General features: G+C 41.9%; 1 protein-coding gene across 4 annotated transcripts in view; it reads left to right on the top strand.

Moving 5' to 3' along the window:
• The window catches only part of ANKRD28 (ankyrin repeat domain 28), an 805,300-nt gene that overhangs the window by 581,696 nt on the left and 203,293 nt on the right, over window positions 1-20,311 (top strand). For all 4 annotated transcript variants that reach the window (XM_029589217.1, XM_029589218.1, XM_029589216.1 and 1 more), the window contains one exon: window positions 7,931-8,018. In XM_029589217.1, coding sequence (XP_029445077.1) covers window positions 7,931-8,018 — 88 coding nt within the window. The remainder of the gene's footprint in view (window positions 1-7,930; window positions 8,019-20,311) is intronic.

Genomic DNA, 20,311 nt, shown 5'->3' with positions numbered 1-20,311 from the left:
AGGACAAATGAATGAACATATATGGTTCTGACAAATGGCTATCAGGCTGCCAGGTGTAGACTATCTTCTGTGAGGAGTTATGACTCTAACTACCTCAATAGCTGGTAGGAACAAACTTGGCACAGACATTATTGATGGTTGATGACAAACAGGCCAGAAACAGTATATTTGGTCCTCAGTAGGTAAACAAAGTGCCCAAGGTAGTCTGTAATCAACAGTGTCCTAATTGATGTGTCAGTCTGGGTGAGTGACATGCTTTGTTTGCCTCTAACTATATCTGTGGCTAGAGGTGATGTGGGGGCTGCTTGTTGTCTTCCTTACCATGCTAATGCATAAACTAGAGCAAGCGCTGTATGCACTCAATTAGCATTTGGACACAAGCAATCCTGTGCTTCCACTCTTTGCGATGGATGCTACAGTTATGCTAATATAAAGGCGGGGAGAAAATGGCCTTACAGATTGTAACCAAATATTCCATCTTGGCCTGACAGTATTGATTCATTCAGTCGAGAGGGGAATGTGTAAATTGGCAGCATCAGAGCTCAGATATGTTGTGCCATTTTGCTGGATGAGTAGATATCTGCCTATAGTGTACACACACCCCCCCCCCCCCCCCCGGCACCTGAGCCTCTCCCACCCAGTATCTGGAGTAGGCTTATTTGTATTGGTATTGGGGGATGTGTCTGGTTGGTAGAACTTCAGCTGCCGGGGAGGCAGTAGTGGTATTTGAAGTGGGGAGGGGGATGATGTCAACTTCTTTTGGGGATGCAGAGATGGCAGGAAAGGGGTGGGGACAAATGGTGGCTTCATGCCAAGTCCTTTCATGTTCACCAGCTTAAATGGGTTGGGGAAGGGGTCCTGGCCAGTGGGTTGATACCTGGGGGCAGGAGGTGGCAGGAAACCTGCCAACACCCCTATTTGATGTTCTGTTTTCCTAGACAGAGGCCTACTTACCCACATATCTGTATAAGATTTATTGGTAACTAGACAGTGACCCTGCCACACAAGGCCCATTATTTGAGGCTTACCCTGCCATATGTTTATGCTGACAGGAAAGGCCTATAGTGAATCTGCCTTATGTAGCTGCATACCTTTTGGGTGCATACATTAGGTGGTACTTTGTTCCTGCTGATTATAGGGAACAGGTCCTGCTGCTAACTGGAGCGGCCTCATTTGTCCACTACCCGGCATCATGATTATGCACCTATTTGCAGCCTACTTGAAGACCGTATCATTCTGGAAAGTGGTCTCTATTAAAAGCTCATAGATGCTGCTGTGTGACAAGTGTGGACGATGGAGGTGTGGAGGATAGAGATTCCCCACTGCCTAAGAGCAGACAGTGATGAGGTCTGCTGTTGCTTGGGACCAGGCAGACTTCAACAGACTGGCTCCCACCCTTGCACTACCTTTGGTTGTGGATCTGTGGATACCGATTAGCATCCTTAGCTACACAGCAAAAATTTAAGAAGGCCCAGACAGTCCATATTGAAAGAGTGCACTCAAGGGGGACAGCAAAGTTCAAGTAGCAGGCAGCAGGACCATGACTGATGAGCGCAGCATGGAGAAAGGAGCCCAGGAGATGAAATACCATCATGGAGGAGGCAGCAGGATGAGATGAGAAGCGACATCATAATGAAGGCAGCAGCAGAACCAGGAGATGAGACATGAGAAGACACACCAGCAGGACTGTGACTGGAGACCTCATTAAGGAGGCAGGACTATGGACAGAGCATGGAGGAGGACATAAGGAAGCAGCAGAACAATACTGGCAGACAGTAGACTGTCCACATCAGCAAGCTGGCACAGGAACTCTGTAGAGAGGACTGGCCTGGCTTGTTTGGACAAGTCATCTTTGAGTGAAATGTTTTACCCGTAACAACTTTCCAACTTGGGGGACCTCATGAGCCTTTTCCTCACCTTGGCTTTTGGATTGGAGGTAGCATTTGTTTGATGAGCCAACCCCTGGCCCATCCTTCTAGTCGGTGATTGCTGTATGGAATGGAGTCCTAGGAAGCTGAGAAGGGCATGGATGGAGGCTCTGGCAATCTTTGAATGATTTGTGTCGATGCAGTCGTCATTTATAGATGTGACAACAGTGGTTAGGCTCTGCGTAAGGGCTGCTGTCTGATCTCTCAGGACCTGGATGTGGCTGATCTGAGCCTTTCTCAAACGCACCAGCTCTGCCTGTATGTGGTGGATGTTGAGCCCATGCCTCCTTTCCATGCAGTCGAGCATCTCATGCATTGTCAGCTTTGGCGCTGCTGGTGCTGTGGTTTGTGGTCCTTGAGCCACTGTCTGGGGGCTCCAAAGTTGGCATGTCTGGGCTGTTGGGCTGATCTTGCTGGGTGTCTGCTGCGTCTTGCTGGTGACAGGGTGTATTAGAGGCAGGTGGGGATGGGACAGCTGGCTACCATGACAGGGATGACTCCTCCATGAAGCCAGAGAGGTTAAGAATCATGTTGTCTTGATGCCAGGTGTGCCAGTATCTGGAGGTGTTATGACGGCAGCTGCTGCGGCTGCTTCTCGTCACTCCACTGGGTTTGTGTATCCAGATGGAAAATTGCAGGGGTCCCTGGGGCTTCATGGCTGGGACTGGCATGTTCCTGGGCAAGAGCTGTGGAAACAAAGAAGACATAAATATGAATGCTAAGAAGTACACATGTACTGTTTGGCATAAGATATGCACTTTGCATCAATCAATGTGAGCATCTTATGCCAAAATATGTGGTGGTCTGTAGCAGACTTGAAATTTACAGGTGAGGTGAACTTACTGGCCCCGGCTCACGTGGTGTCCAGGTTCTCTTCCATCCCCTCGAACACATCCGGTCCCAACCGTTCCCTCAGGCGCTACTCCAACGGGGTCAGGACTATGGGGCAAGAAACTCCTATCTGTCGCAGATACTTATTATGGCTCACCACCTTGTTCTTCAGCTGCCCCTTTATGTCACAGTAGTGGTGGGCCACCTGCTCTCCAGTCCTTTTTATTCTGCTAAGCCAGGGTACGGCCTGGGCGATGTTGCACCATATCTGGCCCTTAGCTGCCCTGGATGTCTTTGCCACATGGTTCCCGAACAAAATGCTGTAGTTCTTGAGGACCCCAGTGATGATCATGATATTGTCCTAGATGTTGCACGAAGACGAGTCTGACCTGCCTGGCTGCCAGATGAGCAGGTTGCCACTTCCGGAGAGGTGTCACTTTCCTCACTCTTGTACCCACTCCCCTCCCTTCCACCCCCCACCCCCCCCCACCGCTTACTCCTGCCTACTTTGCCGTCCTCCTCCTGCCACACTCACCAGCCTATCCCCTTCCCTCTCTTGCCTCCTTTTATACCTTCCCTCCTCCGTATCTTTACTCCTGTCCCTACTCCTCCTCCTCCTACCACTCTTGCTCTCTTCCCTCCTCCCCCTCCTCTCACCTCTCTTCTCCTCTCTCCCCATGCCTCTCACATTCCATCCTCTCCAGCTCCTCACTCCTCCACCACACAAAGACAAACTTGACAGACCAAAATTTCCACACACAGAAGGACAAAGGTAAAGAGATCATAATACTGAACGGCAGAACAATGCACTCAGAAATTGTAAAACTCCAACTCCCCTAAACTCCAAGAAATTACCTCCTCACTCTCCCATGCCTGGCACACCTTCAAAGAAGCAGCTGCAAGAAGCTGGTATATATAAAGAAAGAAAATAACACGCCAGATGTAAACTGATGCATGATACGTAAAATGATGCGCGACACACTAATGTGTCGCACAGTGAGATTATCATTTTAAGCTGCGCAATTTACCTACATGATGCCACAGATCAGAAATTTCACTAACCATGCCCATTTTTTTATCACAGACACTATTGCACCATATTTCTGCTTTATTTATATTATTTTGATGATTCTAGGCCATAGTGTGCAATATTATTTTGCAGTCAGCATAGGGATTAAGATTAAGTACATTGGAAGATTGGAAAATTCAGTGATTTTTGAGCAGAAAAGACTGTTGACTTTGTGCATCTTTAATATGTAAGGTGGATCATTAAAAACATTTGTGCTGCTGATTACATATAAAGGTTTACCCATGCTTTTTGTGTATTGTGCTCTTTTTTAAAGTTATTCCTGGGGGAATTCTGCACATAAAAACGTAAAATTCTTCAAACTTTATATTGGTCAAAATAACACAATTTACATGACAGTTTTTAAGTAATTTCATTTTAAATTAATACAGAAAACATTATTACTTAGATGCAGAATTTTAAATATTTTGAGCAGAATTTCCCTAGAAATTCACTGTAAGAGTGTCCCTTCCACTCACTCTCCCTACTCCCTTAGCCACTTTGCCCTCTCAGACCCCAACTCCTCCACCTGCCAGTATCTCGCTCCTCCCCTCTAGGCTCAATCCTTTCCACTCTATGGCCAGTCCCAGAGTTTGACTCCATTCTCAGTACTGTCCCTCACACAGGCTCTCTCTGTCCCTCCCTCGATCAGACACATGCTCCCTCTCTCTAGTACACATACACACACCCTCATAAAGGCTCCCTCACTCTCTCGTACACACACATCCCCTCATACAGGGTTCCTCTCTCTTGCATACACACCCACACAAGCTCCCTTTCTCTCTCTCACATACATCCTCACTCAGGCTACCTGTGTCTCTCATGCACCCCTTCATGCAGGCTCTGTCTTACATATACACAATCCCTTCACACAGTCCTGCACCCAAGCATACACTGAATCCCTTTTTCATACTCACAAGCTCTCAATCTCTCACAGACATACACACTCCTTCACAATCTCTTCATGTAGTCTCTGGCACCCACACTCAAGTATCCCCCTCCCCCCCCTGCTCTCTCACCCCCCCCTGTGCGCTCTCACCCTCTCCTCCCCTCTCCCTGCTCACCTTCCCCTCTTTCACACACCTCTCTCCTCTCTCACACACCTTCCCCTTTCTCACACCCCTCTCCCTCTCCTCACACACACATTGACTCTCACTGGGGCCTTCATCTTCACCACGAACGGCAACCCGGGGCCTTCATCTTTGCCGCAAGCGGAGCACATTCTGCGACACACGGGGGCCTTCATCTTCACCGTGAACAGCGCGCCGGGGCCTCCATCTTCACGTGCTCCGTTCGTGGCATGCCAGAGTCTCCTCTGCCATTTTCTGCACAGGGGAGGAATTCTATGCTCCGCAGTAGCACAGAATTCCCCCAGGCCGGCTTCTTTGGGAGGGGCTATAGCCAGGAAACATTTCAAACCAACATACTCCACAGTGATATATCCTGGCTACAGTCCCTTCCGAAGAAGCCACACAGCGAAACATGGCTATGTCGGGGGACCATAACGCTCAATAAGATTATATGGGACGCAGTGGCAATATCAAGTTTTGTTGTTGAAATTTATATCTGGAATAAAACGGTACAAAGACAAAGAAGCATCTGGATATACTTTTATTGACATTGAATACAAGAACATTTTTCCTCACATTTTCTGATAATTTCATATTTATATGAGGTGTTTATATCCAGTCCTGCTTTACTATTTAATAGATTATTAAGGAATTATTTATTATTCAGCATCTGTTTATGCAGCATTGTATTGAACACAGGCTGACAAAACATATAGACAAAAACAAATAAGAGGCTTTGATTTGGGAAGAACTAAACCAGGTAGGTTATAGATAGGGATAAACTGCAAAAACGTAATCTATGAAAGAAAAGCAGAGACAGGGTAGGAACATAGGCCCAAACCTGACTCTCTGTTAACTGACAAGGATCCACAAACTGTTCTCAACCAAAGGCACAAAAATATATTATCTCATTCTAGCATGGCCATCAAATTAACACAAATTCCAAAACAATCATAATTAGTAAAGTTGATTTATCTGCAATTAGGGAATCATTACAAGTAGGTTTCCAGATCTGGAAGCAAGCAATTTTAAAGTAATTTTAACAGGAGACATTCTCATATAAGAACATAAAAAGTGCCATGCTGGGTCAGAACAAGTTCTATCAAGCCCAGTATCCTGTCAGATCTCAAATAGTAGATCTGTTTCTTGTATCTCATTACCATGGATAAGCGCTGGCTTTCTCAAGTCTGCCTGGCTAGTAACTGTTTATGGACTTGGTGAGACCACATCCTGAATACTATGTACAGTTCTGATCATCGCATCTCAAAAAAGATATAGTTGCACTGGAGAAAGTGCAGAGAAGAGTGACCAAAATAAGTGGTATGGAAAGGCTAAGGAAATTAGGGCTGTTCAGTTTGGAGAAGACGACTGAGGGGGGATATGATAGAGGTCTACAAAATCATCAAAGGACTTGAACAGGTTAATGTAAATCAGTTATTTAGTCTCTCAGATAATAGAAGAACTAGGGGGCACTCCATTAAGTTAGCAAGTAGTTCATTTAAAACATATCAAAGAATATTTTTTTCACTCAGTGCATGGTTAAGTTCTGGAATTCATTGCCAGAGGATGTGGTTACAGCAGATAGTGTAACTGGGTTTGAAAAAGGTTTGGATAAGTTCCTAGAGAAAAATCCATAAACCGCTATTAATTAATAAGCAATAGTAGCTTGACATTTATTTAATTTTTGGGTATTTCCCAGATGTGTGTGACTTGGATTGGCCACTCTTGGAAACAGGATACTGGGCTTGATGGATTGGTCTGGTCCAGTATGGCATATCTTGTCTTATGACTTTTCCTTCATAGAATTGTCCAGCTCTCTTTTGAATCCTGCTATGATAGTTCCCTTGATCACATTCTCTGGCAACAAATTCCATAGCTTGATTATGCAGAAACACTTCTCACACACAGGGAAAACAAGACTTTTCTCCTCTCAGTTCCCTAGGAGTCATAAAATATTCTCAACCAAGCAAAGAGACAAAAATATACATTATTCTTGTATTGCCAACAAATTCACACATACCCCAAATACCCTTTCAAATAGTACTAGAATTAGGAGACACTGCTTGAAACTAACTGATAGCAGATTTAAAATAAATTTAAGAAAGAATGTTTTCAGTCAAACTGTGGAATTAGTTTTCATAGGATATGGTTAACATTAAAAGTATAGCTTAGTTTAAAAAAGTTTCTGGAGGACAGGTTGATTAACAATTAGCCACATACGCATGGGGATTGCCACTACCCATACATCTAGGAATGAGAGGCAGAGACTGGATCTGCCAGGAATGCTAGACTCCATAGACCACTAGACCATGCTCTGATGAGTCTTGTCTGCTTTTCATCAATTCATGATTATCCTCCCTTTAAAATGCTATGATCTTCTAATTTAGGGCCAGATTTATGCTTGAGGCTGAAAAAGGTCATAAAGTCTGCATGTCAGCTTGCTTGCACAATTTTGAAATACACATCTATACCACAAAGTTTTAATTTCCTGCTCCCTTCTGGAAGGGGAGAAAGGATTCATGCACTTTGTGTGATCAAAATATTTTGTAAAAACTCCATGGATCTTTAAATTTAGCACTTTCTGGCAAAAGTCTGAGTGTATTTTGCACAAGGTTTTGTTTGCATGATATTTTCCCTTCCAGAATTTGTACCTTTTTGTTCTACTTTTGGTCAAAACTTAAATCTGTCCTCAAGTGTTTTATGCTTGTATAGATCTATGTATTTTATTATGTAAGTGAATAAGTTTTTGCCATTTCTCAAATTTAAGACAATTTGTTTTGTCCTTTTCTGAAAGTAAGCCTTTGAATGCCCAAACTTTCTCCAGTTTTGATAATTTTGCGATATCTTCCTCAATAACAAAAGAAGTGCCAAGATCATTTTTCACCATTGCTTTTTAAGCTGGCACTTAAGTATACTGTATGTTGTTCATCCTTACCTTAAGAATGAGAAACTAGGTATATCTTTCATTTAATTTGATATTATCCAGGTGTTTCCCATTTTAAAAAAAATTTTTTGTTTTTTTCTTTAAATCCTAGCTACAAATGGTCATTCAGAATGCTTACGGCTGTTGATAGGAAATGCTGATGTACAGATAGCAGTGGATATTCAAGATGGAAATGGACAGTAAGAAACAAATTATTCTTGTCTTAGAACATTCCCTCAGATACTTGATTTTGTAACTGTAAGCTGCTTAATGGAATATGTAAACCTTGAGGCTAGCCTACTGTGCATGTAGAGTGTAATATTGTCATAAAATAGAAATTATGATTGGGCTAAATAGAAAACTTCAGTTTTCAGTGCCCTCAGTCTGGAACCTTTCACAAAATGGAATTTATAAAAATGTAAAACTAATTACCAGTATAGTTGAATGCAAGGTCAAAATTCAAAAGGCATCTATTTAAAAAAAAAAAAAAGCTTATTTAGTGCCCAATTCCCCTGTTGTCCTGACTTTGATTCATTATGTATAAGTTGTACTGCAAGACTTTAACATCTGTAAATAAAAATAATGCTACCTGTACATTCAAACACACACGTGTCTTATGAAATATTTGCATATGTAATTTATACACACATACTGTAGGATTACAATATGACAAGTAGAAACAGTGTCACTATTAACAATATTCTCAATATGGTAGTAGTGAAGGATGAAATCTTTAAAAAAGAAACTAACATACCATAATTAATTGTCAATGCAAGATATTAGCACAGAATTGTGAATGACCATCATATATGGGCACAATGTGTTCTGTAGATACATATTATTCAGTGTGCTTTGCACATCAAATTCTTGCCACAATATTTAATCATCAGTCATTTTTTGGTTTTTTTTTAGTGATGCAATATTAGCAAACTTGTGAAAATAATAAAGAATTCTTTCACATGATAAAGAATTGCCACGATATTATTCATTATATTATGAATAATAATAACTTGACTTAACTTGAGTGATGTTATAAGCCCAGCTAGATGGTAGAGTTAAACTGCAAAAAACGCCCAACACGGTCCATGTTTCGGAAAACGGGATTCCTTCTTCACGGGGCTCATTGTTTAGTAATTCCGGTGTTTCTTCGGCGATGTAAAACAACTTATGGAAAAATCAACAAAAGTTCAATAATATAGCCATTTAAATATTTTAAGTATCAATATGATGAGTCCAAATATCAAAGTTCAAAATTTCTCAAAGATGTTACCAAGCAAAACTGCACTTCGGCAATCTAATTAGATGACATACCTTTTAAACATGTACTCATCTTACCGCAAGTAGTATTGAATGACAGTGGTTTTGGCGGGCTATTTCAAGGTAATCTGAAGTGGAGCCAGAAATGACGCTGATGACCCTAAAAGGAATGAAGAGTGACGTATACAACTGGAAAAGACGTATATAACCAATTTTGGGTAGCGATTGAAGTTAATTGCTTGCAGGACTGTGTTTCAAAATGGCATCTGAATCGGAAATGATGTAGATACCCAAATAAGGAGTAACTGTTTCCGATGACATAGATGACCAATTAAGGACAGATATCGATCTCTGTGATAGAACGGAGCGCCCAATGAAGATTATAACTGCAAAATTGGATTACAAAATAGAGTACCATTCAACGGCTAAGTTAAGCCCGTTGGGATGTACAGTGTTTAATGTGTGAATCCATTTTTGTTCTCTTAAATTTAAAATCGATTGAGGATATCTCCCCCCCCCCCCTCATTCATCACTATTTGATCAATGACCCTCCATCTTAGATCCTCAAAAAAATATGCCAGTTTGATATAATGCGCTAATATTGGCGCTTGAATTTTAGATGTAGATAAACAGCTTCGATGTTCTATAAGCCGTGTTCGGATCAGTCATTTAGTACGACCTATATAAAATTTGTTGCAGGGACATGTAATCATGTAGATCACCAACTCTGAATTACAGTCTGTGTAGGTATGCGCATTATGAATAGTGAGCAAACAAAGAAGCAGCACACCTCTCCAATATTATCAACAACCAAAGCAAGAGAGGGAAAAGGATCAATCGTCCAATTCACACCTTTAACTGAATCATAGGCAAATGACAATATCATATAAATCTGTGCTTAGAAGTTTCAATCTGCGGCCTCTCGCCTCTCAATGGGCCGCAAGCCTTAATCAGCTTACAAAGCAACATGTAATGTATAATCATTTATCGTCATCTGCACATATCAGTATTCAATCTATTTAAAGTGCAATAATTTCACCACAATCTTATTTCCAAACTACCCTAAAAAAGGTTGTAAATGTAAACCAAAAATTATACTTCCCACCAACATTAAAATCTGAAAATTTCCAAAATTCAAAATTTGTTGAAAAAAGAGATACTTAGCCAATGCCTCATAAGGTATCACATTAGCGCTAATGTGATACCTTATGAGGCATTGGCTAAGTATCTCTTTTTTCAACAAATTTTGAATTTTGGAAATTTTCAGATTTTAATGTTGGTGGGAAGTATAATTTTTGGTTTACATTTACAACCTTTTTTAGGGTAGTTTGGAAATAAGATTGTGGTGAAATTATTGCACTTTAAATAGATTGAATACTGATATGTGCAGATGACGATAAATGATTATACATTACATGTTGCTTTGTAAGCTGATTAAGGCTTGCGGCCCATTGAGAGGCGAGAGGCCGCAGATTGAAACTTCTAAGCACAGATTTATATGATATTGTCATTTGCCTATGATTCAGTTAAAGGTATCATTATGAATAGTGCCCATGTGTTCCGTCCATGAAGGACCCGAAATTGTCGAAGAACACATGGAACATTTGGTGCAGCGCCAATGGCCAATACGAATAGCAGGATTCTATAATGGAGTGTCACTGGAGTGTCTCTCAAATTGCAACCTCTACTATAGGCTATGATGGGGAAATCTTTAAACACAGAATGAACTTTCAAAATATGCCAATATATTTTTATTAGTCCTACAATGTATTTAGCTTTAGTTGAATAGCGTAATGTGCATACTAGCGGAGTTTCTGAAGAAGAATCTGAGTTGCATTAATTTTTTGGACATTAAAATCATTAAACAAGACACCAGTTTTATTACTACAATTTATAGAAAATCTACAGACAAAAATACACTATTACATTTCACAAGTTTCCACCCTTATCATTTGAAGAAAAACCTTCCTACAGAACAATTCCTTCGACTACGCCGACTTTGTACTACTAGAACGGAATTTGAGCTTCAAGCTGATATATTTTCAAGGAAATTATTATCTAAAGATTACCCTTTTAAAGTGATAAAATCAGCACATAAGCGTACCAGTAACGCTGAACGACAATGGTTGTTACTTGATAGCTCAGATTCTTTTTCAGAAACTCCGCTAGTATGCACAATCCGTCCACCACAACCTTAGCGGCCTACAAATCACGCCTAAACGCCTACAGGAAAGTCATCAACAGAACAAAGAGAGAATTTTTCTCAAAAAAGATCCATCACTTCATCTTCGATTCCAAAGCTTTGTTCTCCTATGTATCAGCCCTCACCAAACAGTCCACTCCTCTCATTCCAGATGACCAAGCTACCAGTAAAGCCATAGAATTGGCTGACTTTGAGAAAAAAATTGCTACCCTCATAGCGCCCCTCACGGCGCCCACTCCGCCGCCGCCCCCCCCCCCCCCCTCCAGTCATCAACAAAACTCATCTCTAGTCTCCTTCGAGTCTACGTCTTCTCTTGAAATAGAAAATATCCTCAAGAAAATTAAACCCTCTTCACACCCGTTAGACCACATACCGTCCAACCTGCTCTTCACCATTCCAAACATCATCGCCAAGCCTATAGCAGAAGTCATAAACTGCTCTCTTGCTCAAGGGCTTGTCCCAAACCAACTCAAGCTCGCAATGCTGAAACCTCTATTAAAAAAAACCCAACCTATCACCATCGGACCCAGCCAACTTCCGCCCAATAGCAAACTTGCCCATGATCGCCAAACTTATGGAAAAAATCATAAACAAACAGCTATCTGAATACCTGGAAGAAAACGATATTCTCGCCCCAACACAATTTGGCTTCCGTAAGTCACTTAACACGGAATCATTACTATCCTCCTTCTCTGATACCATCCTCCTAAACTTGGAAAAAGGCCACCATATCTTCTCGCTCTTCTGGATCTATCCGCAGCCTTTGACATCGTGAACCATACTATTCTATTAAGCGACTTGCAGACATTGGCATCAAGGGCACTGCATTCAATTGGTTCAAATCCTTCCTAGAAAACAGGTTCTTCAAAGTGAGGATCAATAATAAAGAATCACACCCAGTCAGATCCAACTTGGGAGTCCCCCAGGGATCATCTCTCTCACCCACCCTATTCAACATCTACCTCCTCCCGCTCTGCCATCTACTCACCAATCTAAACTTAACTCACTTACCTCTATGCGGACGACATTCAGATCCTCATCCCTATCACAGAGTCGCTTCACAAAACATGGTCCCATTGGAATAGTTGCCTCCAGGCCATCAATCGACTTCTCACCAGCCTCAACCTTGTCCTCAATAACAACAATACAAAGATCCTTCTAATAGCTCAAGACAACAACAACATTCCTCTCAACTCACCCAGCTTCTCCCAACTATCCAAAATTCCATTTAATCACGCACCACACGTGAGAGACCTGGGTGTCCTGCTCGACAACCAGATTAACTTGAAAAAATTAATCAATAACACCTCCAAGGAATGCTTTTACAAATTGCAAGTACTCAGAAAACTAAAACCACTCCTACACCTCCGGGATTTCCGCTGGGTGCTCCAATCAATCATCTTGTCAAAAATGGATTACTGCAACTCCCTTCTTCTGGGTCTACCGGCCAACACCGTTAAACCCTTAAAGATGGTCCAGAACGCGACCGCCAGGATACTTACCAACGCCAACAAAAGAGATCACATCACCCCCATCTGTCAGAACCTCCACTGGTTACCAGTCAAATTCAGGATTCTCTTCAAAGCCCTCATGATGATCCATAAAGCCCTATACAATATCGCCCTCTCAATCTAACTTTCCAACTACGGCCACACATCTCAAACAGATCAGAAGAGCATACAAAGACACTCTTTACATCCCTCCTGCTAAACTTCATTAAGGAAGTGTGCCCTGTCCACAGCTGGTCCCCTCCTTTGGAACTCCCTCCCTCCGGACCTCCGCCAAGAACCCTGCCCTCTGGTTTTTAAAAAGAAGCTGAAAACCTGGCTATTCAGCCAGGCCTTCGTAGAGAGATAACCCTCCCACTGTTATCGCCCGCTAGCTGATTCAGATCTACCAGCTATCCTCAGCTACTCCAGTATTTCCCTTTAGCATGGCATTCCCCTAAGTTCATTTTGAGGTTTCATCCTATATAGCCCTAGGTTTATTTTATACCTTAGTATTATTTTGAGGTCTCATCCTTTATAGCCCAATGTTTATATTATACCTCAGTATACTTCTATTGTACCAAATGTTCTTTGTTGCCTTTTTTGTGTTTTTGTTCATTATACCTCATGTTCTTTGTACCCGCCTCACGGCGATTGTTCAGTTTATATGTAAACCGGTGCGATATGTATCATATACAGGAACATCGGTATATAAAAATTAAAAATAAATAATAAATAAATAAATAGTATACACATTACGCTATTCAACTAAAGCTAAGTAGGACTAATACAAAAAAAATATTGGTATATTTTGAAAGTTCATTCTGTGTTTAAAGATTTCCCCATCATAGCCTACAGTAGAGATTGCAATTTGAAAGATATGTTAGTACGATCCTTTTTCAGTGACACTCTATTGCTGAATCCTGCTATTCGTATTGGCCATTGGCCCTGCAACAAATGTTCCATGTGTTCTTCGACAATTTCAGGACCTTCATGGACGGATCACATGGGCACTATTCATAATGCGCATACCTACACAAACTAATTCGAAGTTGATCTACATGATTTCATGTCCCTGCAACAAACTTTATATAGGTCGTACTAAACGACTGATCTGAACACAGCTTATAGAACATCGAAGCTGTTTATCTACATCTAAAATTCAAGCGCCAATAGTAGCGCATTGTATCAAACGGTCACATTCTTTTGAGGATCTAAGACGGAGGGTCATTGATCAAATAGTGATGAATGAGAGGGGGGTGATCCTCAATCGATTTTAAATTTAAGAGAACAAAAATGGATTCACACATTAAACACTGTACATCCCAACGGGCTTAACTTAGCCGTTGAATGGTACTCTATTTTGTAATCCAATTTTGCAGTTATAATCTTCATTGGGCGCTCCGTTCTATCACAGAGATCGATATCTGGCCTTAATTGGTCATCTACGTCATCGGGAACAGTTACTCCTTATTTGGGTATCTACATCATTTCCGATTCAGATGCCATTTTGACACACAGTCCTGCAAGCAATTAACTTCAATCGCTACCCAAAATTGGTTATATACGTCATTTCCAGTGGTATACGTCACTCTTCATTCCTTTTAGGGTCATCAGCGTCATTTCCGGCTCCACTTCAGATTACCTTGAAATAGCCTGCCAAAACCACTGTCATTCAATACTACTTGCGGTAAGATGCGTACATGTTTAAAAGGTATGTCATCTAATTAGATTGCTGAAGTGCAGTTTTGCTTGGTCACATCTTTGAGAAATTTTGCACTTTGATATTTGGACTCATCATATTGATACTTAAAATTTTTAAATGGCTATATTATTGAACTTTTGTTGATTTTTCCATAAGTTGATTTACATCGCCGGAGAAACACCGGAATTACCAAACAATGAGCCCCGTGAAGAAGGAATCCCGCTTTCCGAAACATGGACCGGGTCGGGCGTTTTTTGCAGTTTAGCTCTGCCATCTAGCTGGGCTTATGACATCACTCAAGTTAAGTCAAGTTATTATTATTCATAATATAGTGAATAATATCGTGGCAATTATCACGAGAGAGAATACTTTTATTATTTTCACAAGTTTGCTAATATTGCATCACTTAAAAAAAACCCAAAAAATGACCGATGATTAAATATTGTGGCAAGAATTTGATGTGTAAAGCACACTGAATAATGTGTATCTACAGAACACATTGTGCCCATATATATAGCAATTCTGTGCTAATATTTTGTGTTGACAATTAATTATGGTATGTTAGTTTCTTTTTTAAAGATGTAATACAATATGAGCCATATAGGGGATCTGAATTCAGTGCCCAGAAATGACAGCTCTTCTTTGAGCCAGCAGGATTGCAAGAGAGTTCCGGCTATTGGACATTAATGATACCTATTGGCCAGGTTCATGATACATACACACAAGGTTCTAGAGGGAGCCTCAGTTTATGATCTTTGGCCATAGGACTGCAATAGCTGATCTCTTAGGGGTGAAGTGGACATGAGAGGAAAATAGCTAGGGAAAAAAGAATAAAATGTTCTCAGTCGGCAAGCAGAGCTGAATTAGCCATGACACGTGGGTAATGTTATCTGATAGCACTTAAAGGACCCTTCTCTCTTAGCTCATACAGCTTTTGTTCTACTGAGCATGTGTGAGAGTTGCCTCTTGAACCCCTCGGTCTTTCTTTTTCTGAGAATCAGCACGGATGTGTATCCTCTCTCTCTAGTTTTTCTTGATAGATGTTGTTGGTATCTTCGTTCTGTCAAGTTTTTTTTTTTCAAATAATAAATTGCCTCACTGTCTTGCTAGCCCCCCAAACAGCACTTTTGAGTGTTAACTTAAAAATAAAACATTTCTGCACAGAAATATCCAGCACCAAGCAACCTACCATCAGTGGCTTCAAAGACTGTTTATGCCGTTGGTTCTCAACAGGTGTGTTGGGACACACTGGTGTGTCGCAAGGTCCTAGGAGGTGTGTCGCAGGGCCTGGTGGGAGTTGGTTGACTTCTCTTACATTGGGCCTGATGGGAGGCTACTCTCACTTCCTTTGCTTCTTTCTGGCCCAGTGGGAGGCTGTTTCCTCCTTCACTCAGATCAGAGCGAAACATTGCCAGCTCCTGCTGTTCTGAGCCTGATGGGCTACGAACTTTATTTTCCCCCTTGTTCTAGCTTTTAAACTAGAACAAGGGGGAAAGCCGACAGTCACTCAGCAGTGCATGGTTCGGAGAAATGTATCCTTGAAGGATACTAATGAAACAGGAGAGTTAGGGCATCCCAACAGAGAGGTTCCATTAAAAGCAAACATAGTTCATATGCCTATATGTAAAAAATCACCAAAGCTAATGATTTCCGAATTATCCCAAATAACTGAAAAGCAGGTTGTTAAAACAAGCAAAAACCACACTTTGAATTGTCTGTATGCCAATGCCAGAAGTCTAAGAAGTAAGATGGGAGAGTTAGAGTATATAGCAGCAAATGATGAGATTGACATAATTGGCATCACAGAGACTTGGTGGAAGGAGGATAATCAATGGGACAGTGCTATAGCAGGGTACAAATTATATCACAATGATAGGGAGGATCAACTTGGTGGGGGTGTGGCACTTTATGTCTGGGAGGGTATAGAGTCCAACAGGATAAAGATCATACAAGAGAGTAAATGCTCAGTAGAATCTATATGGGCAGAAACCCCATGTGTGTTGGGTAAGAGTATAGTGATAGGCGTATACTACCATCCACCTGGACAAAATGGTCAGACAGATGATGAAATGCTAAGAGAAATCAGGGAAGCAAACCAATTTGGCAGTGCAATAATAATGGGAGATTTCAATTACCCCAATATTGACTGGGTAAATGTAACATCAGGACTTGCTAGAGACATAAAGTTCCTGGATGTAATACATAATTGCTTCATGGAGCAATTGGTTCAGAAACCAACAAGAGAGGGAGCTATTTTAGATTTAATTCTTAGTGGAACGCAAGATTTGGTGAGAAAAGTAACGGTGGTGGGGCCACTTGGCAACAGTGATCATAACATCAAATTTAAACTAATAAATGGAAGGGGGACAATAAGTAAATCTGCAGCTCTAACACTAAATTTTAAAAAGGGAAACTTTGATAAAATGAGGAAAATAGTTAGAAAAAAACTGAAAGGTGCAGCTGCAAAGGTTAAAAGTGTTCAACAGGCTTGGACATTGTTTAAAAATACAATCCTAGAGGCGCAGTCCATATGTATTCCGTGCATTAAGAAAGGTGGAAGGAAGGCAAAACGATTACCGTCATGGTTAAAAGGTGAGGTGAAAGAGGCTATTTTAGCCAAAAAAAATCTTTCAAAAATTGGAAGAAGGATCCATCTGAAGAAAATAGGATAAAACATAAGCATTGTCTAGGTAAGTGTAAAACATTGATAAGACAGGCGAAGAGAGAATTTGAAATGAAGTTGACCATAGAGGCAAAAACTCATAATAAAAACTTTTTTAAATATATCCAAAGCAAGAAAACTGTGAGGGAGTCGGTTGGACCATTAGATGACAGAGGGGTTAAAGGGGCTCCTAGGGAAGATAAGGCCATTGCAGAAAGACTAAATGAATTCTTTGCCTCCGTGTTTACTAATGAGGATGTTGGGGAGATACCAGTTCCCGAGATGGTTTTCAGGGGTGATGAGTCAGACGAACTGAACGAAATCACTGTGAACCTAGAAGATGTAGTATGCCAGATTGACAAACTAAAGAATAGCAAATCACCTGGACCAGATGGTATGCATCCTAGGTTCTGAAGGAACTCAAAAATGAAATTTCTGATCTATTAGTTAAAATTTGTAACCTTTCATTAAAATCATCCATTGTACCTGAAGACTGGAGGGTGGCCAATATAACCCCAATATTTAAAAAAGGCTCCAGGGGCGATCCGGGTAACTATAGACCAGTGAGCCTGACTTCAGTGCCGGGAAAAATAGTGGAAACTATTCTTAAGATCAAAATTGTAGAGCATATAGAAAGACATGATTTAATAGGGACACAGTCAACATGGATTTACCCAAGGGAAGTCTTGCCTAACAAATCTGCTTCATTTTTTTGAAGGGATTAATAAACATGTGGATATAGGTGAACCGGTAGATATAGTGTATTTGGATTTTCAGAAGGCGTTTGACAAAGTCCCTCATGAGAGGCTTTTACGAAAACTAAAAAGTCATGGGATAGGAGGCGATGTCCTTTCGTGGATTACAAACTGGTTAAAAGACAGGAAACAGAGAGTAGGATTAAATGGTCAATTTTCTCAGTGGAAAAGGGTAAACAGTGGAGTGCCTCAGGGATCTGTACTTGGAACGGTGCTTTTCAATATATATATATAAATGATCTGGAAAGGAATAAGACGAGTGAGGTTATCAAATTTGCGGATGATACAAAATTATTCAGAGTAGTTAAATCACAAGCAGACTATGATACATTACAGGAGTACCTTGCAAGACTGGAAGATTGGGCATCCAAATGGCAGATGAAATTTAATGTGGACAAGTGCAAGGTGTTGCATATAGTGAAAAATAACCCTTGCTGTAGTTACACGATGTTAGGTTCCATATAAGGAGCTACCACCCAGGAAAAAGATCTAGACATCATAGTGGATAATACTTTAAAATCGTCGGTTCAGTGTGCTGCAGCAGTCAAAAAAGCAAATAGAATGTTAAGAATTATTAGGAAGGGAATGGTTAATAGAACGGAAAATGTCATAATGCCGCTATATCGCTCCATGGTGAGACCGCACCTTGAATACTGTGTACAATTCTGGTCACCGCATCTCAAAAAAGATATAGTTGCAATGGAGAAGGTACAGAGAAGGGCAACCAAAATGATAAAGGGGATGGAACAGCTCCCCTGTGAGGAAAGGCTCAAGAGGTTAGGGCTGTTCAGCTTGGAGAAGAGACGGCTGAGGGGGGGATATGATAGAGGTCTTTAAGATCATGAGAGGTCTTGAACGAGTAGATGTGACTTGGTTATTTACACTTTTGAATAATAGAAGGACCAGGGGGCATTCTATGAAGTTAGCAAGTAGCACATTTAAGACTAATCGGAGAAAATTCTTTTTCACTCAACATACAGTAAAACTCTGGAATTTGTTGCCAGAGGATATGGTTAGTAAGGATGTGAATCGTTTTTGAACGATTAAAATTATCGTGGCGCCGGCCATCCAGTGCTCCTACCATGTGACAGGGGCCAGCCAATGGCACGGATACCCTGTCACATGGTAAGGGCAAAGGGGCATCGGCGCCATTTTTTTTTTTTTAGAACAGCTGATGCCTGGGAACGGGAAATCTCTCCCCAAGGCCCCCCTGGACCACCAGGTCATTTTAAAAGGTTTTGGGGGGGTCAGGAGGGGGGGGGTCGATTTAAAGGGTCGGGTGGGTTGTTTTTTTTTTAGCGGCGCGGGCCTCCCTAAAAAAAAAAATTAGCGATGTGAATTGGAATCTGAAACGATTCCAATTCACATATCTTAACGATCAGATTCCCCGCCCCCCCCCCCCCCCCGGCCGAATCTGATCGTTAATACGATCTGGCACATGATTCACATCTCTAATCTCTTTACCCTGTGGAGGGTGGGGGAAAGGAGGTTGGGGATGCTGGGAAAATGAAGGTGGAATGGAGAGGGAGTGTGGGGGCTGCTGAACAGGAAAGGATGAGAAACAGGGGGGTCGAGGTAGCTGGGTAGACAGGGAGATGGGATAAAGAGGGTAGAGCGAGTCAAGCAGGTAAGAGAAGGAGCACAGGGAAGAGAATGTGGGGGTCAAATGCTGGGTAGGGATATGAGTGTGAGCCGATGATTTAAATGGAATAATTGGGAAAAGTGAAGGATGACGGAGGCATGGAAGGAGAGTGACAGGGGGCAAGAAACATATGCCAATTCTAGGAATGTGCTTTCTCCCAGGACAAGCAGAATGGTAGTCCTCACAAATGGGTGACATCAGATGGAGCCCTGTCACGGAATACTTTTGTCAAAGTTTCTAGAACTTTGACTGGCACACTGAGCATGCCCAGCATGCCATTAACCCTGTAGCCACCAGGGGTCCGCCTTCAGTCTCTTTTTTTTTCTGCGCACCATACTCCTCTGGACCCGGGACCCTCAGGCATTCCCTACTGATAATGGTGCCGGGTACTGAGCCTCTACAGATCACTGTGGAGCATCCAGTAATGCCTAGCCTACCTCCTACTCCAGGCGCAGTGCTATCAATGCCAGCCTTCAGGGAGGAATTGGACAAACTGGTCCAAGAGGCAGTGCTCGATGCCCTTCGGGGAATTAAGTCACCACCGGCGCCGGCCCACATACCGGCACTGGAGGATGTTTGCACCGCTTCTTGAGCACCTGGACACCCTCATCGGTGCCCAGCCAACTCAACTCATGTCATCGGACACGCTAGCACAAAGTCAACCATTGAGGCCTCCACAGGTCCTGATTCCCATACCGGGTTCCTCGGAGGAAGAAGAAGGGACTTCTGGCCTGATCCCGGCATGGGATCCATCAATGCCGGAGCCTGTTCCAGGGCCATCG

The sequence above is a fragment of the Rhinatrema bivittatum genome, chromosome 2 (genome assembly GCF_901001135.1).
Source record: "Rhinatrema bivittatum chromosome 2, aRhiBiv1.1, whole genome shotgun sequence".
Lineage (NCBI taxonomy): Eukaryota > Metazoa > Chordata > Amphibia > Gymnophiona > Rhinatrematidae > Rhinatrema > Rhinatrema bivittatum.
This window is presented reverse-complemented; position numbering and strand designations above follow the sequence as displayed.